This window comes from Synchiropus splendidus, chromosome 16 (assembly GCF_027744825.2).
Source record: "Synchiropus splendidus isolate RoL2022-P1 chromosome 16, RoL_Sspl_1.0, whole genome shotgun sequence".
NCBI lineage: Eukaryota > Metazoa > Chordata > Actinopteri > Syngnathiformes > Callionymidae > Synchiropus > Synchiropus splendidus.
In genome coordinates, this window is record NC_071349.1 from 15,984,467 (window position 1) to 16,009,065 (window position 24,599).

The 24,599-nt window shown below is 41.0% G+C and overlaps 1 protein-coding gene across 10 annotated transcripts in view; it reads right to left on the minus strand.

The window, feature by feature from the left end:
• Nucleotides 1–66: 66 nt before the first annotated feature.
• Nucleotides 67–24,599, minus strand: part of eml1 (EMAP like 1) — a 35,273-nt gene continuing 10,740 nt past the window's right edge. For 6 of the 10 annotated variants that reach the window (XM_053844805.1, XM_053844804.1, XM_053844810.1 and 3 more), the window contains 22 exons: nucleotides 14,328–14,510; nucleotides 11,766–11,901; nucleotides 10,132–10,260; nucleotides 10,023–10,051; nucleotides 9,335–9,361; nucleotides 7,099–7,228; nucleotides 5,891–6,040; nucleotides 5,606–5,675; nucleotides 5,432–5,542; nucleotides 5,267–5,362; nucleotides 5,058–5,192; nucleotides 4,375–4,474; nucleotides 3,810–3,961; nucleotides 3,255–3,380; nucleotides 3,059–3,190; nucleotides 2,717–2,784; nucleotides 2,521–2,609; nucleotides 2,355–2,452; nucleotides 2,149–2,236; nucleotides 1,745–1,840; nucleotides 1,547–1,677; nucleotides 68–1,476 (listed from right to left, as the gene is read on the minus strand). In XM_053844805.1, coding sequence (XP_053700780.1) covers nucleotides 1,351–1,476; nucleotides 1,547–1,677; nucleotides 1,745–1,840; nucleotides 2,149–2,236; nucleotides 2,355–2,452; nucleotides 2,521–2,609; nucleotides 2,717–2,784; nucleotides 3,059–3,190; nucleotides 3,255–3,380; nucleotides 3,810–3,961; nucleotides 4,375–4,474; nucleotides 5,058–5,192; nucleotides 5,267–5,362; nucleotides 5,432–5,542; nucleotides 5,606–5,675; nucleotides 5,891–6,040; nucleotides 7,099–7,228; nucleotides 9,335–9,361; nucleotides 10,023–10,051; nucleotides 10,132–10,260; nucleotides 11,766–11,901; nucleotides 14,328–14,510 — 2,402 coding nt within the window. In that variant the 3' untranslated portion in view covers nucleotides 68–1,350. Of the gene's footprint in view, nucleotides 1,477–1,546; nucleotides 1,678–1,744; nucleotides 1,841–2,148; nucleotides 2,237–2,354; nucleotides 2,453–2,520; nucleotides 2,610–2,716; nucleotides 2,785–3,058; nucleotides 3,191–3,254; nucleotides 3,381–3,809; nucleotides 3,962–4,374; nucleotides 4,475–5,057; nucleotides 5,193–5,266; nucleotides 5,363–5,431; nucleotides 5,543–5,605; nucleotides 5,676–5,890; nucleotides 6,041–7,098; nucleotides 7,229–9,334; nucleotides 9,362–10,022; nucleotides 10,052–10,131; nucleotides 10,261–11,277; nucleotides 11,326–11,765; nucleotides 11,902–14,327; nucleotides 14,511–24,599 lie in introns of all 10 variants that reach the window. The other 4 variants (XM_053844812.1, XM_053844809.1, XM_053844807.1 and 1 more) reach the window with 4 other exon arrangements.

A 24,599-nucleotide genomic window follows, 5' to 3' on the forward strand; every position in this document is an offset into this window, starting at 1 on the left:
TGTGCAGGCAGAGACGCCCCCGAATGCACTGAAAAACGACTAAACGTGGATCTAAAAAAGGCTCGTTTAATCCATTAAATGTGGATATTTGTTTGAACAAATAATAGCGGACAACGTTTGGTCGGCTTGATCTTTGACCTGGGTGGTAAAAAAAATCTTAAATCATTTTTTGCTCTGTCATCCCATCACTTTTACCCCTTTAAACTATTCTTAAATTAAATATACCTTGAAGTTCCATGTTTTTATAGACCACATGAGACAATAAACAATTCCCTTGCTTGTGTTAGATAAAAAACACGGAAGAGTGAGCCACAACAGCTAAGATGACTGACATTCACAGGGAAAAACAACATGTACAACAAACAAACAGTCCACGAAAACTCGGCCTTCCGACACCACCATGTTTTAAAGTCAAATCTGCTTTATTACCTGACTCCAAGGAGGTTTTATTCACGCATGAGACCTATAACCGTAATTATGTTACAGAAGTGACTGGATCGGTGCTCAGATTTCTTTGAGAAGTCAAGTTAGTGAGAGACGGTTGACATTTTTGGCAGAAGTGATACACAATAAAATACAAATAAAAAAGGGGCAAAAATGAATGTTTCCAATATCGAAAAGGCAGTAACAGTGACACGGTCAAATCCATCTTGAACAAGGACCCATCTGTGATAAGCATAGCTCAAGTTGGAAAGTCTTTTTTTGGTATCTATTTTACCGTCACGGCCAAATCATGTATTTGATACTATTTATTTACACGTTGAGTGAGCTGTATGTTAATAGAAAACAAGTGCAATTGATTAAAGGACAAATAAATATTAGAAAAAGTGTTTTTTTTTTAAAAAAGCTGGAAGCTTAAGCACACTTACAGTGTTCATATGTTTAGATGTCTAGATATGTTTCCATTGGTCGAAATCTTTGCAGAAGATACCACAATTCCCCATATTGAGACACAGTGTGTTGTTCAAGCTTCAACATTGGATTTATGTTTATGATTTTGCAAGGATAGAGCAGTATCTTCTGATGTGTTTAATCGTGTTTCCTGCGTCATTGCTATTTTCCTGAGTGGTTAAATGTTGCTCTTCTAAAGTCACTGATAAACAGTCTAGAATCACTAAATAAAACCCACTAGTGAGAGGAGGCGTTTGCAGCAAGTGTGGCGCTGTACCTGTAGCAGTGTTACCTATCAGTTTACAATTGTAGTGTACGCGGGAATTGTGGGGGTCGGGGGGGTTCAGGATCAAGGCCCTGGCTCTTCACCAAGTTCAGCAGCTCATTATTCAGTTCAAGCAGATCCACAGTTCAGTTTAGTGCAGCTCTGTTTGCCTCCGGCTTCATCATTGGAACAGTTCACACAATCCTCCACTGCATCACGCTCATGTCCTTCCCTCCGATCGACACCACGAAGCTGTCATCGCACAGGAAGCTGACGTTGGTCACGTGACTACTGTGCCCTCCGTAAACGTGGCTGGGAGCCTGGTGAGGACGGACAGTGACACTCATGAGGTTTCGCTCCAGTGCAGCTCCAGAATGATGATGGTCTCACCCTGAACTGCGTGCATGGGTAGGAGAAGAGGTGGACCTTCCCGAAATCATCTCCGGTAACAAGGAGGGTTTTATCATTGGACCTGGAGGCTGCGTTGATGTCAGTACCGTCTGAGCCGTCGGGCCACATGCCTGGAGGGGAGCTTGAGTCATGTGATTTGCTTAACTGGAGAAAAAAAGAAAGGGGAAAATCACTTACCGAACACATGGAAGCCCAGAGTGCAGGTGTGGCTGATCCACTCGATGTCTCTCGTGGTCTCCACGCTGACCACCTGCTTACAGACTGACGGGATCCCTGGAGAAACAAACACCACATTAAATCGGGGATATTGCTGCACAAAATTGAGTGGAAACTCAAATGTTTTTGATGAATAATTATTTTAAAGTTATTAATTTTTTTCAAGTTTTATACCTTATATTTTCTATGACTATTCAAATCAATTGCAAAACCCAGGAAATCAATTAAATAATAATAATATAAATAATAACAATTATTAATGATATTATTATTAATAACAAATAAATACATATTATTAATCACTCTTTAGTCACGGATGCGCCAACAATGTACAAAAAAAAGTAATATGTGTAAATAGAACTTACAGTACAATATTTCATAGTCTCCTGAGTTCGACACCAGGTACTGGGAGTCCACCGACCAATCCAGGTGAGTAATGAAACTAGAGTGACCCTGCAGAGGCACATACTTATTTTACTGTGAGCAGACAGTGACAGGAACTAAATATAAAGTCTGGATCGACAGGTGCGGCTATAAATATGAGCCGTAGTGGAGAATTATTGGTGCTCACCGCGCATTTCCCCACTCTGCTATACTTCCTGCCGTTTTCCGTCACAGCATAGATGTAGATGTAGTTGTCATGTGACCCGATGGCTAAGAAGTTCCCATCTGAAACAGAATTTAGAAATTAACATGAATGATGCTGATCATTCCCCTCCAGAATTTCGACAACAAACCTGGACCAAAGCTCATGACAGACAGCTGTTCGTTTCCATCGGTGTGGACTGTGACCAGATCTTTGGAGTCCGTGTCCAGAACCAACCACCTGCAGAACCAAATCAAACGGATGGGTCGGGCACACCGTGAACACAGCAAGCGACATGGCGCTGACATTGTTTACTTTATAATGATGATAAACGACGGTGCCCCTACCTCCCTGTCTGGGTTCCTATAGCAACCACAGATCCAGTGGGATGGAAGCCTGCCGACTGGGCCGTATCCTGAAGAGGACCACGACCAAGAAGAATATTAAGGATTTTTGAAGCAAAGACTTAGAATTTTCTTGTTATTAGCTTTGGCTAATACACTAAAGCTGTACTTCTAACACATGAACTTGTGTAAAACACAGTATATAATTGGATGTCATGGGTTTCTGCATAGTTCTCCATCAGAAATAACAGCTTTTCGGCAAGAAAACAAAAAGCTGATTCATTCCAAGTGCTTCCCCTGCAGTTCTACAATTGGACAACAGGGGTCAGTGTGGCATCAACTTACATCCAGGACTTTGGTCCAGATGATCTGGTGGTACACGGACTCCCACAGACACACCTGTCTGTCAAACCCGCATGTAAGGAACTGAGGCTTGCAGGGGTGAACAGCCAGACCCCACAGCTCATCCGTGTGGCCCTGAAGTGGAAGAAGACCAATTTATTTCCTGTTATTTAACCGATTAACATCTGGGATTCTCTACCTGGGTGATCGGCACAAACTCTCCTTCCAAGGTGCCCTGTAAAACAAAGTTCTTGGTGGTCCCTATGAGAACAGTCTCCCCTCTCCCCTCTGCTATGGTTCTGATGGGACCATATGACTCCGGCACCTGAGGGGCAGAGAAAACACATATGGATCTACGGCTGATAACGGTATTGATTTCTGCAAAAAAAGTCACACCAGTGAGATTTTGTGATGTTATTTAATGTATACAAAATAACTTCAAAAGAATAATAAAAATTTCAGCGACGCTTTCTTTATACGCGCCTGTGTGCCGTGCAAGTGAGTTCCAGATCACTACTGCCACCTGCTGTTCCATTGAGCTCATTGCTATTGCATACTAAAATGATGGTGGGGCAATGTTATTGGGTTAAAAAATTGTGTAAATGACCCATTTATGAACTTATGAATATTGGATGTGTATCTTGATGATGACATGTTTATGCATGCAATAAATCCACAGCAAAGGAGTATGCTGAAACTAAACATTTTTACACTTTCTCTCCACACAGTTTCCTGACAGCCCAAACCTGCTCACCTCCACAGTCTGGATCTGCGTGTAGCTGCTGTCCCAGGAGATGAGTCTCCGGTCTTTACCCCCTGAAACCAGTGTGCCATTCCTCAGCATGGACAGAGTGAAGATGCTGCCCTCATGAGCTCCCTGGATCACCTGGCTGATACGATTAGTGCCTGACAGAGAGAGAGAGACGTGCTCAGACAGTTCAGCCAAAACAACCCAATGCAAGACTTTTCTTTTCCTTTCCACTCCTTTAACAGGATCAAAGAGAGATGCACCGCATCCAAGCGACTTGGGGTGAGACATAGATGAACTTTAAAACTGTTTTCCTCTATTGATTCCACAAAACTTGCTTCATGAATAAAAAATAAAATGTTGATTGACAGGGAGAGAGAGTGAGCTGAGGAGCAGCTGTTTTCCTAAACACATCCTTGTTGTAGATTCAGTCTGAACCCGCTCTGACCCCAAATCTCCCAGCAACTCCAGCACACTGGAGCGTTACAGAAGAGCACATTCATCAAGCCTACTGGAGGGATTTTATCTCATGCTCAGTCCTCCGCATAATACTCCTCAAAACGTCACCCACCTTTTCCCCACACCAGGATGTTCCCACTGGAGTCTCCTGTGATGGTGTCTCCGTTCTCAGCAAAGGTCACACACAGCACAAACTTGGGCTTTTCTTGTTTCTGCAAGACAACATATTAGAGATTACTTCCAAGCATATAAACATGGGGCTACACAGTTTTTACAGATAATCTGTAATAGACCTACCATTCAAATCTGATCACATGACTATTATTTTAAGACGATAGCGCAGTTATTTCCCGACCAGACCTCATTTGAGTCACTGAATTTATTCATTTGCAAGTTTGTGTGTATTTTTAAATTAATTAATTTCATAATTTTATTTACATTATTTTGTTTATTTGATATGACTATATGTTTATTTATATACATTTAATACAATTAAAATTGTATTATATAAAATATTTATTTTTAACATTAAAATTTTTTTTTATGTATTTTTAACATTTAGTATAAAACATCTTTGTCATTGTGTACATTGTTTGAATGTAATTTCAATAAAAATGAATTTTATCAAATAATATTCGTAATTAATTAATATTTGTAAAGTATTGTTATTTAGCTTTTCACCCCTCTAATTGGACAGATAACATAATCTCTGCCCTTTATGTTTTCCACTTTTCATCGGTGACCTGAGACCCCGGCAATGTGTGGTGACCTTAAAAAAAAAAAAGGTGTCCTCACCTCAAACAGCCCTTGTTTCTTCACCAGTGTGCTCTTTTCTAAACTCCAGAAATAGAGGTGGGACTTGCCACACGTCACCACCACATTGCTGTCTGTCGGGTGGAAGTCTGCAGCGAACACCGACTCGTTGGAGCTCTGATACAAGAAACGTCACACGAATATTATGGTCAAAATCATGTTCTTTAATGAGTTTTATGAGTGTAACGCACCTTGACCTCTGCCAGTCTGTCTTCTCTCTGCCAGTCCCAGACTGACAGCACATGGTCATTGGAGTCGTCCACAGCGCACAGCGTGTTGCCTCCGTTCTGGAGTTGAGAGTAAAATTCCATCCATCATTTTGAATTCTTGTAAAAGAGAGAGACCTGAAAACTAACCGACTTGGAGAAGGCCAGACAGACCAACCCTCTGTCAAAGTAACCAGCACCCAGAACATGAAGGGTGTTGAGGCTGACCGAGTCCCACACGCGGACATGGGGAGCCAGCTGCTGAGGAGGAGACAGAAAATAAGCCCCAAGTTGGGAAACTGAACACGAAGAGACATCACCCACCCTTCCATCGTAGGACGTCCCAGCCACCTGCCCAGTTGCTATGGTGATTTTATCAGGGTGAACGGCAAGGCTGGAGGAGAGAGAGTTAAAAGGAGATGAAGAACTGAAGATGAAAAGAGTGAGGGGGCGGGGGTGCAGCACTCATGTTAATTCTCCCCCTTATTTTGATTTGTTGATCAAAGAACCGTTCATTTGCATTTTTTTTTTATCTCTGATCCTTCAGAAAAAAAGGACCAGAGGTTGGTGTAGAGCTTAACAAAAGAGTGAAAGCCCAGTTCCTCCTACCATTTGATGTCGTCGGTGTGTCCTGTGTAGTGTCTCTGCAGCTGCTCGTCCACGTTGAACAGGACGACCACCGAGGCGATGAAGTACACGGTCTCCCCGGTCGGCAACAAGTAAAGATTCGAGCGACAGTCTCGTCCCCGGTAACCATAACTGCACATGGGAAAGGTCAAGGGAAACACCACACGGCTGCTCCGGCACATACATTTGACTGCAGTACCTAGTCTTTCTTGACCAAAATAGTCTCACCAGTCTCCCCAACAATAAACCACATTCACTTTCCCCCAAGAAAACAACTCATGCGACTAAAAATAGCAGCACAAGTGAAGCTGCTGACTCAGTGTGGCTCAGTCTGGAGGCACAGAGCAGGTTATTGTTGACTCCAGGCAGGAGAACAACAAGATTTGTTCTCCTACTGTGGCTTCTATCAAGGGACAAATCCAATTCTAATTTTATTTTTAACTGCTTTTGACTTTTTTTATTTTTTGAGCACACTTAAAGCTAGCTGAAAGTACGTGTACAAGCTAGCAATAAAGTTTTTAAAATAATACATTGTCCTGTTTCATCTGAAGCCAACGTTTGTGGACAAATATAGCTAAATAAATGTTGACTGAAATAAAGGTGGTTATAACATTCCAGTGATGAATCTCATTTTAAGTGGAGTTAAATGAAGTAAAATATTCTCATAAAATACTATTCACTTTTTAAAGTTTACTTGTTGGATGGCTGAAGAAACCTGCTAAATGGGATGCATATTTTTAGCAGATTCCTATGAACTTTTCCAGTGACTCTCCAAGAAGGACACCAGCTACAAAAGGATGTTTTAACTGTTGACAGTAAGGTCCGGTTCCGTCCAGTATCTCACTCGTACAGTTAGTTGAAAAATGGTGGCCAAATAACTCAATGTGCACTCAATCTGCCTTTTTCCTCCATAAACAATGGGATGCTTTCCGGAATTGGCGCAATAAACGGATCATCCATCCATGGCCATGATGTTTTCAGCCAAACAGATTCAAAGCTTTCGTTCTCTGCGCCTCAAGGAAAAAGCAAACAAGATAACAACCGCACTAAAGTGTTACGAGCAGGAATCAAATTGAAAGACACTAAATATAAAGAACACTTTGCCAGAGCAGCTTTTGATTTCTGATCTTATATGCGTAATTGAACTCACCAGTGGAGACAAACGTGATTCAAAAGGTAGAGAAGGATACACCCAGGCCAGTTTAAGTTTGTTGCTCGGCAGCTCCGCTCGGGCCTCCAGACAGTAGTCATCCACTTGGTCTTTGGGCATGAACATGGTGACGGGACGTCCCTTCAAAAACATTTTCACATAACCTTCCTCTAGAAAGAGCAACAGAGAGAATCAGTAAGAAGACCAGAGACTCTCCTGACTGATGGACTGTTTGAGTCTTGACACAGCAGAAGCACAGACACGATGGACAGTTCAATGCTCATGTAGTGATGCGGTGGTGAAGGCGGTGACATGACCTGACGGCTGACTCATGACGGTATTAAAAGACAACAAACAACAGAAGCTGCAAACACAAACAAAGTTATTTTCAAGCGACTTTATTAGTCATTTCACAAATAAAACAGGGTGGAATTACGACTGCAAACAAGTTTGATGATCACATAAATAACCAGCTCACATCAAAACAAACACAAGAAAATGTTAGTTTGATTGATAAACAAAAAAGAAATAAAATCACATCAAACAAATGAGGAGTTAAACAGTTGCCTTCAACATATTACATTCATAGATTTGCAAGATTTATATCTACAGTAAAGATATCTGTTTTCATTAAAATACAAAAGGTAAAATGTGGCTGGACTAGTAACAAATCTGGAAGTACTGGCTGGGGGACTTGATGGGGCTGCAGTAACTGGGCGTATCAAGAGGGGAGTACGTGGACAGACTCCCAGATTTCCTCAACTGGAGACTAATTTTTGGATTCTTTCTTATAGGTGGCACCTTCCCCACACCGCCCCCGGTTTTTCTTCCCATACTAGCCTTGCTGCTGTCGGGATTTTTAGGTCGAGTGCTGACCGAGCTTGAAGATGCCGTGCTGCTGCTGGCCACTTTCTGACCGGGAGAGCGGCTGAGGTAAATCTGCACTGTGACTATTGTGGATTGTAGGACGTGGAAACGGGGGAGGAGGAGGGGTGATGAAGACAGCACCGACGGGTACAAACAAAGAAGGATGCAAGGGGTAGAGCAAGTGGGGAGAATATGTTAGACAATATAATGATTTTAAAAAGGAAACATAAAAACTACAAAGGAAAGTACTTCTATGAAAGGCACAACAGAGATTGGAGTGTATTTGAAGTTTCAAAAATTTTAAATAGCATTAACTTAATCAACATTATTTGTGATCCCGGTCACAACACATTTGTGGAGATTCTCAAGCTATTTTTTTTTATAAAAAAAAGGTTAAATAAATGGGGAAAAAAGCAATTAAATAAGGGCATACAATCAAAAATACATACAGAACTATATGAGAAAATATGGGTGTACAAATCGAAATATTTAAACACATAAATGACAATGATTGTCAATTAAAACAATTTGTGCGCATCATACAAAATCCACTATTATTGTTTAGATTTCTTGCTCTTAAAACCCCAACAATTCAGTAGCAGCACTTGGCATCTAATATGGAAAACAGAATCAATCATTGCTGTGGCTGGTTGCTAGATGTTGGGGAGAACCAGCATGATGGGATTGACTTGAATTACATAAACAGCAACACAACTATTGCTATTGATTTTGCTATTTATCATTGAAGCTTCCATTAACAATCCAGTATCGGCTCATATTTAATCTGGCTTTGATCCAGCCATGTCAATGTCAATAATAATAATAATAATAATATTTGACAGATTTTATAGTGAGAAGGGACAAAAAGGAACACGTTTTTTTTTCACCAGATAAGAATTGACAAACCTGAGTATCTCCACTTGTCTTATTTTGTTCATTACAAATGGCACACAAGGCTGTATGTGGGAGTGAACATCTTGTAAATCACAGCAATAATCTTTTGTGACCAGACCTACATCAGCAACCAAATCGTTCCTACTTCCCATATGTGACAGTGGTGACGAGTGGTGGCGAAGCGAGTGAACTACAGCCAGTGCGAGTCGGCGTGTCAGGAGCCAGATAACCTGTCGTTTAGAGGTGAAAGTGACGTGTGACCTCTCTGTTAAAGGAGCGCACGGTGTCGGCCAGATACCTCGCCTGCATGTGTGTTAGTCAATTCAGTCTCACGCCAGTAAAGGGAAGACCACACACACACACGCACACACAGTCCAACAACCCAACTCCTGCCTCTGCCTCCACAGCTCTCTGAGCATCTTAGATGCAAGTGTTTCATCAGCTAATGTAAATAGAAGATCTGTGGTGTCCAGAGAGCTGTTCAGGCAGCAAGCATCAGGGGAGGGGGAACCTACCTTTGCAGTGGGTCACACGTCGCATCCCTTTAAGTTTACAGAAAGAGACACAAGGCAGCAGGTGAGGGCGGGGGGTCATGGCTTTCAAAACTCCTCGGATGTTTCACTGTCTGCGTCACTTTTAAATATGCTGAAGCTTCTCAGACAGATTGAGTACCGTGGTACCACGTGGAGCAGAGAATGATAAAACCCACTGTTCTCATCATGAGCCTGTGATCTCCCACAGACTACTAAATCATCTCTGAGATATTTGTTTTGATGCTTTGAAACACGGTGTGTTAGCTACGTATGTGTGTCCCTCAAAATGTCGAAAGAGCTGCAGGGGCGTCATTTGGATGTAGATGTAGATTTTAAAAAAGTGGGACATCAATTTTGCTCTTTGCTTGAGAACAAATCAGTTTTAAATAACTTCCATAACTAATAAACTTAATTAGGGACGTAGTTTCAGAGGCCTGATGACATATCATATTTCTCAGAAAATCAAATTGATGTTCAATAACACCCCTACAATACATTTGAGTAAAGACAAAGGTTAGAAAAGGACATAAAATAAATGAATGACCACACAGATTTAAGCATGCAGTGATGGATGAAAATGGATGGTTGAAAAGATGATGTATGGATGGGATTTTGATTGACAACTGTTTTTTTTTTAAAGGCAAAGCAGGTTACAATAAGAAGTTCTCACCTGCATTGAACACCGGATCCCTCTGTTTGCTGACAGTGAACAGAGCGAAATGTCAGTTCCTCAAACTGTCATAGGAGTCTGTCGAGTGATCTAAAAAGAGCCCTGTTACCTGTCGCTCCTTTTACCACTGGAGTTGCTGCCGGTGGACCCCGCGCGCGTGCGGTTGCCCTTGGATTCTCCTGAATCTTTCCTGGTGAGAGTTCCCACGTGCTCGTTTGAGTTCGCCCTTCTCACCGTGCTGATGAGACACAGGAAAAGGATCAACAGCGCTGCTTTATGTAACAGGGTCTCTTGACTTTGCTCCACACTAAGATTTTTGATTTTGTACTTGGAAAGCGAAGGAAACTGTCTAGCAGTGTCTAGCATGTTGAAAAAATGCCCTGATTTTTAAAATAATGTCACAGGTTCCGTAGAGGGACCCAAATCCTACTTTAGATTTGTACTTCCTGTTCATGCAGCTAGTTTAATAATCAATAAAACCTTGTCTTTGTGCTTGTTTTGTGAGAACACCCGCTCGACTAAACCAATAATATTGTGTCACTGTTATGAGAATACAAGAAAACACCTTCAACGTTACAAAGGTCACATTCAAGGTCACTTAAGCGACAATATTTATATGGTGTCCCACAAGGATCTAGGTTAGTCCCACGACAAATCCTTAAGAAGAATGATAAGAAGGGTATTATAAAAGAGTATAATAAAAATGAGTACTAGATTATGCTCCATTCACAGTACCAGGATACACGACCAGATCTGCATATGCCACACAAAGACGGACAGACGGTCTATTCAGGACTGAAAAAAAAGGCCGGATCAGCAGTCCAGTGGTCAGACAGCCTGGTCACCTAATCCACCCTTTGGGAGAAAGCTCTATTCAAATAGTCAAACTGGCTGCTGGCTGCTCTGGAGAGGCAGCATGTTTGTAGAGAGTCAAATGAAAGAGTGATTGTTACTGGCCGTGTTAGCCCCCAGAGGAATCACAGTAACAGGACCACAGAGGATTGTGTTTGACGTACACACCGATAAATCGGCTTCAATCGCCGCCATTATTTAAAGATGTGACGAGAAAAGCACTGAGAAAAAGAGAGAGCAGACCTTTGCCATTCTCAGCCAAAGTTAAAAATGCAAGCCTCTTGGCAGAAGTGAAAATGGATGAGTTAGATGTTCGGGGTAATCATGAAGTGTACGGTGGACTGCTTTCAGAGCATGGTGTTATTGTGTTATTTCACGGTGAATATAACTGTAATCCTCTCACCTGAGTGGTATAGAGAGAATTCTGGTGGGACGAGACAGGGCGGAAAGACTGGACGAGATATGGCATCACATTTGGAGACAAGCTCAGTAATAGTCAACATCAGGGCCATTATGGCTTAACTTCATAGTGTCAGGCCCATTGATACATTCATCATTGAAAAGTTAAACAGTTAAAGTCCTACTCACTGCTACTACTGACTCAAAGTTGCAGAGTATGAAAATAATGCTGAGAAGCATCTTTGTTAGTCTCGCAGCAGATGAAATCAGAGGAGACCAAACGCGCCGAGGTGCGGGTCCTCGCTGTCTGCAGGGCTTCATCTGATTATGTAAATGTCATCAGGAGATGCAAGACGACTATTGTTCCTCTGACAGATAAGATTGATAACCTGCTGTCCTGGTGCACGTGTAAACACGGGTCGGCATTGTGTCCCTTATTACCTGAGCAGAAGACAGTTTAACACTCCTGCATTCTAATGTCAGACCTCTCACCTCTTGTTGGTGGATGTGTTGTTGTCCTTTCTTGATCCAGACCCAGATGGGGAGGGAAGATTGCCGCCTTTCTTTGGTAGAACCGTCCCGTTGTTTACAGAAGGCCGTAATGGAAGGGTGGCAATCATCGGCCTGGCTGAAGAAAAAAAAGAAAAACTGATATCAGAGTGGAACCTGACAAGACAACAGCAATACTGGTTTTAATTTTTAAAAAATAGCATGCAACATGTGTAGTGAACATCCAATAGACAAGGAGAGACATTGTGTTGCACGTGTTAACAAATGGACACTCAAAACTATTGATTCCATCAAAACAAAGTGGACACATGCAGACCTTCGCACGTAGTTATCCAGACCACCTCAGGTCAAAGTTGAACAGACCTTTCTTCCTCATTTTGTGTGCATATGTTTTCCCTGCAACTGAGCCCGGACTATATTATATTTTATATTTAGTGAAAAACATTTTGCATTTTCTCTCAAATTATTGTTTCTATAAACATGTTATTAAATTAATAATTTATCCTGAGATTATTGGACCTATTTTGCATTGTAAATTGTGTATGATTTATGCACATTTTTGTTGTTAATATTTATCACTAACTAGTTCCTACTTTGGTAAGAGAAAGATGAGACCAAAAAAAGTGTGGTAACAAAAATACAGTGTTATCACTAAATCTCCTCAAGAGAAAAGAGTGTTTTATATTACTGTTTGTGCGCGCTCATGTATAGTGCAACGCCACGCACCAGCAGAGTTGGAAAACTATGGAATACAAATGCAAACTGCAGAGCTAGCTGCAGTGATAAATATTTAATTCACTCTGAAAGATACTTGCGCATATACAGAACAAGGATGACACAGTAAAAATATGACTCACACAAGGTTTCTAAAATAGGTATATGTCGCAAACTCAAGTGCAACATTGAAAAAGATTTGAATATGTGTTGGAAAAACTGCACAGATAACTCAGACCCAAATGCTGCATCGGATATTGAAGTCAAGAGAATTCAAGTTATGATGCAATATTCATTAACATGGCTTTACGATGCTTTAATTCACTGGGGCTCGATTTGTGTCCTTATTTACAGCCCAAAGATCTTGGGAATACACTATATATCCTCTTTATGATGCTGATACAGGATTAGGCAGGTGAGTAATCACAGACATGCTGAATTTATCTCTGTCTGCTGACACAGCATGGATGGATTAAACATTTTGAACATCACTGGACCAACAAACCAGCAGGCAAATTTCTGACGCATGCGTGACAATAGAAAAAAGTCAAAATACATTTTCCCCCCCAAATGTCACACAGCCAAACAAAAATAAAATAATACTTATTTTAAACAGAAAAAAAAAATATTGGATTTAAGTTTTATTAACATGACCAGGGGATTTTACCTAAGGAGTGGAAAATAAATAAAATAAAAGTTCCATGTGCACCAAGAGTAGAACAAGATTTTTTATTATTTATATATATTATATTTAGACATGTTTAATTAAAAAATGATCTATAGGTGTTTATAAAATATCACAAAATGAAAGGTATGACACAATAGCTTGGTTGCAAGCCTCCAAAAATACTTCAGTTGTTTGTTCTTTTGTCTTCTTTTTCACATCATAGTGGCTGCATTTCCTTATGTGGTCATCTATTCCTTCTGGTGACATCGTGGTCTGCAGCACAGTGAGGGATGGGTGCCTTAGTGTGCCAGCTCATCCATAAGGCCTTCGCTTAGGTTATAAACCAATTGCAAACTCTGTTAGAGGGCTTTCCATGTATGAAATGGAAATACCTGGATGTAACTCCAGTTCAATGAGTACAGCTGTCTAACTGTTCCCATTTGAATGGAGAGTATAAACAAGGTCTCTCAGGCGATGCCTTACAAAGAATAAACTAATAGAGAAATCCAATACTCATAGTACTGGAGTTACATCCAGGTAACTAGTATTTCGAATCAATGTTTGAAGGAATTCTCAATAAAGTGAAGTGGTTACGATGCATCTGCTGCTTCTGCATTCAGAATCAGTTATGCATTTGGGTTGACCAACATTTGGATAGTAATCCACGAGATCCAAGAACTGACTTGTAATGAGGTCAAATACAGCACTTTGATGCCAACACGCTGCTGAGTAAGGGTAGTTGCAATTGCCGTTATTGGCTACAAGTCATTATAGATTTCCAATATCCACTTACTGTGTCGACACCACGATTATAGAAATGCGTGGATGGTTCTGTGAGGACCATTCGAACAGTGAGTCAGCAGTGCAACACGACTGGCGGTGTGGACATTCAGTGAGACTTATGCAGAACTCAAACCAGCAGTCAGACGCCTACCTGACCTCCCAACATTGCTGCCTGCTGATGGAGACTTTCTCATCAAAGCTGGTTCTACACACCCAATAACCCCCCCACAAGCACACCCACCCCACACCACAACAACACAACGTGGTCCAGGACAAGAAAGGGGGAGGGAGGGAAATGAAGAGGAGGAACAACTCATCAGTCCAGAGGGGAAGGAGAGAAACTGAAGCAGCAGCATGAGATTTGTGAGCCCGGCCTTTACCTTTGGTGGGTCCTCTGCGAGAGCTCAGGGCCTGCTGCTCCTCGGACAGGTTCAGCCGCCGCACCACGTCGGCCAGGGCTGACTTCAGCAGCTGGATCTCATCCTCCTGCATCTGTACTCTCTGCTCCAGGGAGGCGATGCGGTCAGTGACCTCCATGCTGCTGGCTGCTGACGCGCTGTCATCTATTAAAAAAAAAAAAAAGAACCCGCTGACGTCACAGGCGTGCAGGGAAATGTCAGCAGGCTAATGAGCTGCCCTTTAACTTTGATTTTCAGCTAAAAGCTGGCAGTTAAACATGAACTTGAGTCAGTTACAGAATGGCACAACCATATTCAATATAAAATCAACTTTGATACAGGTTTATTATGCTTCTAATAACCTTCAAATACAGTGTTCATTTACACCAAACTCACACATGTCTCACTAGGACCGTGACGTCGCGGCAACATGATGAAATATTAATGTAATTCACTGCTGTGTTTTCCCTGCAGACTCGCAATAACAATCTGATGAATTATGGATTTTGAAGAGCAGCATCTGCTGATTCGGAAGTCGAGCTTCCTCCGAACATCCAATCAAATTCCAGACTGAACGGTGATTATAATTATCGTGATATGCTCCTTAATAGACATAATGAGGAAACAAACATCCATAACAGCCATGTGATATTAACATCAGACGACAAAGCCTTATGTCAAGCACCATAGAGTCAATTATCTTCAACCAGTTTTGATGCTTTTGCATCAGTTCAGAGTGAGTCTAAACTCTCGATCTGATCCAGCATTTTCCCTTCATCCTCCTCCTAAATAGACAGACACAGAAAACCCAATACAAGGTCGGTACCTTACTTAAATGGACCTCAAAATGTTGTTCCAGCTTTTGCAGATGATGTGTTCCTTTTGTCTTCAACTGTCACTAACTTGCACTGTTAGCAGCCGAGAGCATAGCGGCCAGGGTGACTCCTCTGTCCGAGAGAGACTCAGAGAAGGACCTTGCTATTTGCATCTCCAAAAGCCAGCTATGGCTCTATTCAGGGTATCTTGTGGATGCCTCCCTGGTTTTCGAAAAAAAAAAACTCACATGAATGGAAGGTGATGGATGAGAAAGTAAAAGTCAATGAATCTGATCTATTAAAACAAATTCCATGCTTCAAACAAGCCATGAAATGACCTCATTTTGAGTGTTAGATATTCACACTTGAATGAGGATAAAGGGAAGATAAATGAAAACATCTGCAGCAGCCAATACATTACACAGAAATAATAAGCTGTGCCTGCATCAGTTTGCCGATTCATACATTGACAGAATTCCACCGACTCCTCATTTGCACAAACCCTGAAAGCAATTTCCATTCATAACTTCAAATCTGCGCTCACCTGAGAATCCCTCTTTGAATCCTAAATTGCTTATTTCCATATTCAGAGAGAAAATATTGAGCTGTAAAGCTCCTGGTCCCTGAGCAGAACCCGAAGTGGATCCGCTACCAAAGGCGACAGCAGCAAAACATCAGAGGCTCCAGTACAATCTGCCTCATGTCTACGTCCGTCCCGTCGCCCCACCTCTGATCCCAGTCAACAACATTCTCTCCAGCTCCTTCCGGGAATAATCACATTCTCTCGATTTGGTTTAACACTCAGCAGAGTGGAGATCGGTGAGATGTCAATCTTCATTTGAAAGAAATCCATCACGACACTCTCATCTTCACCGCCGTGTTTGGGGAGCCCACAGGAGGATGAGTGCTGTCCACCGTCTCTCCTCCGTCTTCATTTCACCTGTCACCTCCAGTCTATCATCTTGACTCAGCTGGACGTGCTATTAACGTTTAATCAAACATTAAAAAGTTGCACTACTTGTAAAATACCAATTTTCTAAAACTCGTAGTTTTCTTGCAGTCATTTCTAAATAACATTTGGACATACTTGGAATTTCCATGAACATTAATAATAACATTGTGAATCCAGTTCAATTCATGTTTTGACTTAGATTAATGTATTTAATTTAACTCACAAAAAATATTCTTTTAATCTTACGCTTTTTTTTTTACTTTTAGGAATTAATTCACGTCAAAGATCTTTTAAACTTTACATAAACTAATGATTCAGCATGTATTTTCAATGTCTTCCCTCCTCAATTTCTTAAATGTCTTAAATCTAATCTGATGATTTCACTGCCCTTGTTAATTGCAATATTATTAGTAATACAAGAGGTAAATGCCCCAATTAAACACAGTGATCTGTAATAAAACTACTTAATCCACTCACTCACAGAGACAGAGTCAAAGACAACAGAATATAACTCATTGATGGGTGGATGAGGTTTCAAGAAACAGTGTACTGAATTTCAGAGGCCACCAGATGGCGCTGTCTGCTGTAAAATGTTTGGTCTTGAAAAACAAATTTAATGAACTTCTAAACTAAGTGCCCCATCTAGTGGCCTCAGAAAACTAGGACACTGTTTCATCAATCTTTTAATACTGTTTTATGATAAATAATCAACCCATCACTAATGTTAACAGTCGGTTTCCTATAACATCTTTAATAAGTGTAAGGTTAATTTACATTATTACATATATTATATCAGGGGTGGCCAACCAGTCAGAGGCTAAGAACCACATTGCTTTACTGTGTTGCTGAAAAGAGTCAGATGCTACAAACATGTCAGGCTGTAAAGGCTCACGTGAACAGCTGGTCATGTGACTTAGTGGCAGTATAGCGGTGAAAGCACATCCCTGTGTGTCACAAGGTCACTGGTTCGCATTCAGCGTATGTCTCTTGTGCATGTATTTTTAAAATTCATACATTTTACTGTGAACCTCTTGGAAATATCAAGCAGCGTAGACAGAAATGTGTGTGCCATTTATCTTGCTCTTTTTCCACCAACAACATCGCCCAGAGGCGAGCTTTATTGTTTATGTTTCAAAGTTAAACGCAAGTCAAAGAGTCTTTGAACAATATTTTGACATTTCGCCGGAATAGCTCTAACTTTTTCGTCGTATTTTCTGTGTAAACGATCGTCTCAATAGCCATGTAACCAAAATCCCAGCCAGTTCGGCGGGATGTGCCGCATGAAACTGGGGGAAGAGCCGCGGATTGTCCAGGTCTGTATTATATGAAAACAAAACAAGGACAAAGCTTAACTGCTATTCATCACAATGTTCCAACAAAAGAAAACACAATTTCACCCAGATAAACATCACTTAAACTCAAGCCACAATGTCCTTGTTCATTGGAGAAGATATTCTATATTCTGATCACCACTTATGTGCCTCGAAATCTCAGAGGACCCCCCCCCTTCAAAGATCACCAGTGTTTTTATTGAAAGAACAAGAGGAAGAAAAGCAAAAGGAAGCAGTCTGTCACAACACTATGACTGTTTTAGCAACCAGGAAGTGACGTGGTGTTTTGGCGCCACAGTACAGATATGTCAATTTTATCTTCTAACAAAATAGCGTCCGTGCTCGGAAAACATCACGGCTGTGGTAATGTAATACTGAAATGAAATAGCCTTAATTAATGGAGGTGACATTTGACGTAGGAAACAATAACAACAGGACATAATGCAGCTCGAATATTGACAGTTAATACAACTATTTAAAAATCAAATCACTGCAAATGAAGTGTCTCGGAATATGGAACTGATCCGAATAGGATATTCAGCTGAGATGTTTGTTAGATATGTGGGTACAATTAACTTATAAAAAGTAGATTCTGATCTAGTTATTCTGGAATTCTGGAACGCCCCAACAAGTCGTGTTCAACGATCTAGAGGGGGTTGACGGACACTGTGACCTCCGATGCCTCCTGCTGGATTTAAAAACTATTCATAGACTGAGGCGACTGAGACTAGAAGGAAAGACGTTGCACGTGATCTATCAGGAGACATGACAAAGATGCTTGTTTCCATGTCTGAGGGCCTGTTGAGTGTGTCTGTGTGAGTGAGTGTCCGCGTCAATGTGATGAAAGGTCAAATGACACTCGAGTTAGCATCCTTCCCCTGTTAAACCCTCCCTTCCTGACATCAACTGGATGCTTACGGAGGTCAAGTTGAGAGCAACAGAGAGGTGTTCCAACAGAAATCTGCACAGCTTTGTCATCAGGCACTAAAATACAAATCCTTTTTGTTAAGCTACTGTATGCTATACTTGTTTCATTCTAATACCTGACAACAATTGACAGGTCCACAGAACATAACATTTTTATTTATTTATTTTAATTGACAGTATTTTTCATCCATTGATGTAAACGTTATTTTCCTAATTCCTTCCTAATTTAATTTAAATATTTGAACTATAACAGCCTTAAAAACAACTATATATATATATATATATATATATATATATATATATATATATATATGAAACAAATGTATGCGGCAGAATCTTGCAATGGTGGTGCACACACTCCCTGTCAAAGAGGATCTGTTTCGCTGACGGATTATCTTGGATTTCTGAGATAGATCTTGCTCAATTCAAGTCCATTCTTTGTTCCATCTTCTCTGATTCTTTTCGACACTTTTTGAGCTGGCGCTTTCAAATGCAATGTAGACCTAAAGATTTACACAGAAAAAACCTGAATGTACACCTGAAATGAATGTATGCACTTTCATGTCCAGAAGCTGAAACAAGTGCAATGTCCCATCACTCACCAGAGCTAAGACAATGCCATGAGACATACGGTATAAACAGACAGACGCTTGTCTCACTGATTTGACTTTCAATAAGGAGCATCGAACGCCTTATTGACTGGCATAAAACAGACTTTGTTTCACAGCTACACAGTAGGAAGAGAATGGTTATGGTTGTTCCATCGTTTGCAAGACACCCAGAAAACACTGTTGTTATGGGAAATGGATTTTCCATGTTGTGAGAATGGAACAGAACAGACACAGCCGGAAGGGAAACCAAAGTGGTCTACCACAACACTGCCGCTGATGAGAGAAGTATTTTGGGATGATATTATGAGAATCAGACTTCAGCCTCAAAGACAAAACGATGAACTCGGGTCAGAAAAAAAGTATAGTTTACCCTACCATTTAAACAAGAAAGAAAACTTGGGGAGCCTCCAGTCCTGGATCCACCAGCGCTCTCCTCTGGACTTCATTATTGTGGGTGATTTCCCACCATAGATGAGATCATCATGACCCCCAGAGTTGAGCAAGCAAGCAAAAATGAGTCATCACAAACTTCAGAAAGAGAGAGCTTGGAATAAAACCGATCAATAACTGAATACTTTTCCCAGAATCTTTGACTTCTTGCTGTGTCTATATTCCCACTGGAATTAAATACTGCATCACAGCTGTGACTCATTTCATTCTCACAGTCAGGTGAACGTAAAGTCATAATGCCACTGACTCCATGTTTTGGATCACTTATTGATGGTTTTTATTTCAAGTCATCAGTAAAGGCAGCGGCCAAGCCCTCCAACACCCAGAAATGTAAATTTAAATATCTGGGTACAAAACTTGTGTGGGCCATAAAAACGCTTGGAGGGCCAGATTTGGATCCCAGACCTTAAGTTTGACACTTAAATGATTTATTGTATCAAGACCCTCTCCTTGCCTCAAATACGCAGCTCAAACATTTATTTTTAATGGAATTTCCATCTGCCACTACAGCTGAGCAGAGGCGTCGAAACACGCTCACATGGGGATAGAGCCTCAGTTCTTCCACAAAGAGCAGATGTGAGGGACCAATTAAAGAGCCACACAGCTTCTGTCAGCTGCTACGTGGCCACTCGGAGGTTAATTATATCTGTTAACATCAAAACTGGCCGGATCAGACCCGAGCGAGGGTCCGGGAGTGAGGGGGGAAGGGCTGCGACTGATGGGCCGTGACTGTTTCCTCAGTGGAAACAATCTGCTGATGGAGATAATGATCATGAGGATAATGAAAGCGGCACTTGTCCTGTCACTTTAATGCACTTTACATTCAATTAATGATGCTGCCTCATAATAACGGAAATTCATATGCACATACCACAGATTATAACGATAAAGTGACTCTCTTTGTGAGTCTTTTTACAGTAGCCCGGAAAAAAAGTTCACCTGACAGTAGCCGCCTGTAGCACAGTCCATCTGAGGAGCTACTGAGGAAAATATGATGACATTCTGTGCTGAATAAATAACGTTGAAAACGCTATTAAAAAACAATACACAGCTGAGATACAAACCTTTAACCCTAACATATACATTCACACCATGACGCGACTTAATAATGGAATATTACTGAATAAAAAAGGTACAAAAAATGACATTAAAAAATTCTGCCCCCTTGTAAATATCTTATTCTAAACAAGTATATTTTTAGCTGAGTTATATGACCCCACCTCATCAGATACTTTTGTTATGCACGAAGACTCACAAAAGAAACTCAGTTCATTCACAAAACCATTTTGCTGTGAACATAGTGACGCAAAAAAGTAAGTTATAAATATAAAACTTGATAAACCATCAAAATAAACCTAATAAAAATACGATTTTGACATTAAAATTGGATATGCAAATTCATTCCTAAATTACAATATGGTGACAAAGCTGCATGCAAGGTGCGGTGAAGGACAGTACAGTTAATGGTGTGTACCACTGTATTTACTCTACTACACATGGCAATTTCTGTTTACATAGGATGTGTAGACGCGTAATGGCATCTCCCTCTCATATTCTATCCCTTAAGCAGCACTAAAAATACTGGCATCGCGGGGATTCTGCTGACACCGGTGATTTATTACTTCCCCCCTCAGGTTGGAGTCAGTCTTTTATGCTACGTAGAAGGGAAGGACGTGTCACTAATCAAAGCAACGCTAGGTTTTCATGGTATTTTTACACTGCTCAAGAGCTCATGACGAGTTCCTTGCGTGACCTTTCAGAGTGGGGCGGGAGACACAAACTGTGAATCCTGCTTGTGCAGAGTCTGAGTCTCACAGAGGATATATTTAGCTCAGGAACTCGCTCACGTTCCTGCTTTACATGCATGATTGTTTTAGTGGGTCAGGAGATGAGGCAGCACGAAAGTGTGTCAGTGGAGGAAAGAAAAAAAGACAGTAGGAGAGAGAAATACTGAGTTCAGAACCCAAATGCTGCCTTCTGGCTCACCAGGAGGCCGTTTCCAAGGGAACCATGACGTGCCGAAGTTCCATCATGTCAAAACTGTGAGCTCAAAGATCATCAATGACAAACACAGTCGTGTGTCTGCTTCTCCTAGAAACAACATCACGCAATAGAAAGGTTTTCATGACATAAATCATGTATTTCAGAATAGAAACAAAGACATTTTATGAGCTATGAGTATTAGGAAATAATATAAAAGTCCCTTTCATGCTGTTTGTCACTTCTTAGACCACAACCCCCAAATATTTCAGAGTCACTAGGCTTCAGTACAAACTCCAGCCCCTGACCTGGAGGTGCACCACGGACTACAGATGCCACTGCCACTCCTCATTATCACGTGCTGCCCAACGTCCACCTGCATGACCGTGTTCTCTTCTGCTCCACATCACCCTCGGAGCTCGGTGTGTGGCCTAGTTTCACTTACATCGTGGAATCCTCATCTGTATATTTTATGTATCTATGGGGTGACCTACTTACGAGTGTTTGAAACGGATAGCTGCGTGGGTGGATGACAGTTTCTCTCTATCCGGAAAGCAAGTTGGATTGAAATGTAACCCACAGATTTCTTATATATTAAGGCTCGTGGAAGCGGTCTTTATGAGACCAAGACAATGGCAATGGTCCCTCCATGACCACCACTTCAATCTCAACACGACAACTGCTATTGAATATGAGTATGTCGTTTTTTTTCTTTCGGCGTTTCCCTTGTTGACTGGTTGTTCCAGTCCAAACATTTTACAGCAGACATTGCCATCTGGTGGCCTCTGAAAATCAGGACACTGTTTCATGAAACCTCATCAACCCTTCAATACTGTGTCAAGTACCCTCACCTACTAATCATCACTATAGTCAGGCAAAACAAGGTGGTAATCTGTACTTTATCATGAGTAATTACAGGATAATATGGTGTTAATGCACACATGAATAAGTAGTTTATTTACGGTAATAAATGTTCGCTAATCTTAAGATTTTGTCAACAAATAATTTCGTATAATTTGTAGGAATTAACACGTTCCATTGGAGAGAAAATCACATTTTCTCATCTGCTTATACTGGGACACTAGAGAGATGGGCTGTAGCCTGACGCTCTCATCCACATTCATATCTCGACGTCTCAGTAGCTTTTCAGCCACAGATTTTCAGAATAAGAACACTACACGACAGCAACACGTTTAATGAGCACACACTGTCACTGTGTGAAGATGTTAAGGGCTCCTTAATGTGCAGCATGACAGTGACAGTACAGTGTGAACTCTTATCAGGGGAGATAAAGGCAGTGGGACTCGTGACTACAGATACACCAGCCGCCCTCCTGCTCACTATCAGTCTGTCTGGATGGGTAACAAAAAACAGAAAGGACTCCTAAGCTGCACTCGAGGCGCTGGAGATCAAAGAAACAGCGTGAGAGGAAAAGCAGAGGAGGATGAAAAAAAGAGTGAAGTAAGAGCGGGTTGAAAAAGTGGGTCTGTAGAGAGGGATGTCCTCCCTGACAGAGCCACAGGAAATCAACGTCTGCTGTCGGATGAATCAGCAGAAATGCAGGATCCATCACACTTCATATTGCACGGACGCTGTTGTACAGCTGACATTTGTAAAATTTGAAGGTACCATCATGTATGCCGGGGTGAACGCGAGCATTCAATATTGGCATAAAAATGAATAAGCAGAGACTGTGTTTTGAGAATGAAATATTAAAATTGAATTTCATGCTGTCAATCTGCAGTAACTGTTGCAAGATGTTAGTTTCAGAAAATCTGGAAAAAAAAAATTTTTTTTGGTCTTTTTTTAATGGAGTCCATATATTATTTTAAAACAATTTTCTATTATTCCGATACGACTTTGATAGTCTCTTATCAACACCTTTTAATATGCTCTTATTAAATTCATTCATTCTCTTATTTTTATTTTTATTATTTTTTTATTTTTTATATTTTTATTTGTATTTTTAATGGAGTCCATATATTATTTTAAAACTATTTTCGATTATTCCGATACATGGCAACAACGTGAATAACCAACTATACTAGTCATTCCTTTTCCTGCTTTTCAGTGATTAAAAAAAAAATGGGTGACTTCAAAAAATGAACTATATACATGCAACTTCAGTTTTCTGCACCTGACTTGCTTCGCAGCACCAACAGTTGTTTTTTTTTACTTTTAATAAGTCCAGAATGTTCATTTAAATCAGATGTGTATTTAAAAACATTAACAATGTGAAAATAAAATATATACAAATTAAAAAATACAGATACTTTATAGTTTGAAATAATACAGTGAAAAGACTGCCACTAACTAGTCAGACTAACCTAAATCTGACTGTTTAACACTCCACTGAGCTTCACTGGCACAACATGCCGCCCTCCTCCTCTCTGCCAATCCCTCTTGGCTACTGTAGCTGGTAACGTGAGCAGCGCTCTAATCCTAATCCCTCAACACGTGCCGTCACCACTCTTGAAGTGTGGGAGAGCAGCAGTCACTCTACTGCATCTTTATATCCCCAAACACAACAAACCTATCATGCCGTGATGAAGGGAACTAAACAAAGGGGTTTCCTCCCTATTTTCTGGTGATCTCATAGAAGTCTGCCTCACAAGCCACAATTGTATTACAGACACACAGCACTATAATTCAATCATAACTGTCGCTGTTTCCCACATCGAGAGTGAAAATTGAATTCAACTCAGAAACAAAGGGCGTGTGTGAGAGATCCAATTACTTGGTCAGCTGTAATCAGCATATGTGTCCAGGACTGTAATGAGGCTACTTTTGTGCGAGCATGCTGGCCTTGAGCAGCGGAGGACAAAACTGCAAGCATTTCTGCAGAGTACAGCCGACCTCAGCTCTGGAACATTAGTCTGGTTGGATGCTCCACAACACATGGGCCGAGAGAGCAGGGAGGGGGAGGATGACATCATTGCATTTGGGTTTGGAACTGTATGATGTCACTCGCCAACAAACACAACACTGACACACTTTGAGAAGCCTTTTGGCTGCGTGTGGTATATACTGAGATAGATCTTCAGCTACACTGGCAAGTTTGTGATAAATGATGGATAGCAAGTTTGACAGCCTCCAACTTCATAAAATACCGATACATGGTGAACGGAAAAATACATTCATGACGCAGCTGCAAGCCCAGAATTTGGTAGCCAACATTGACAAAGGCA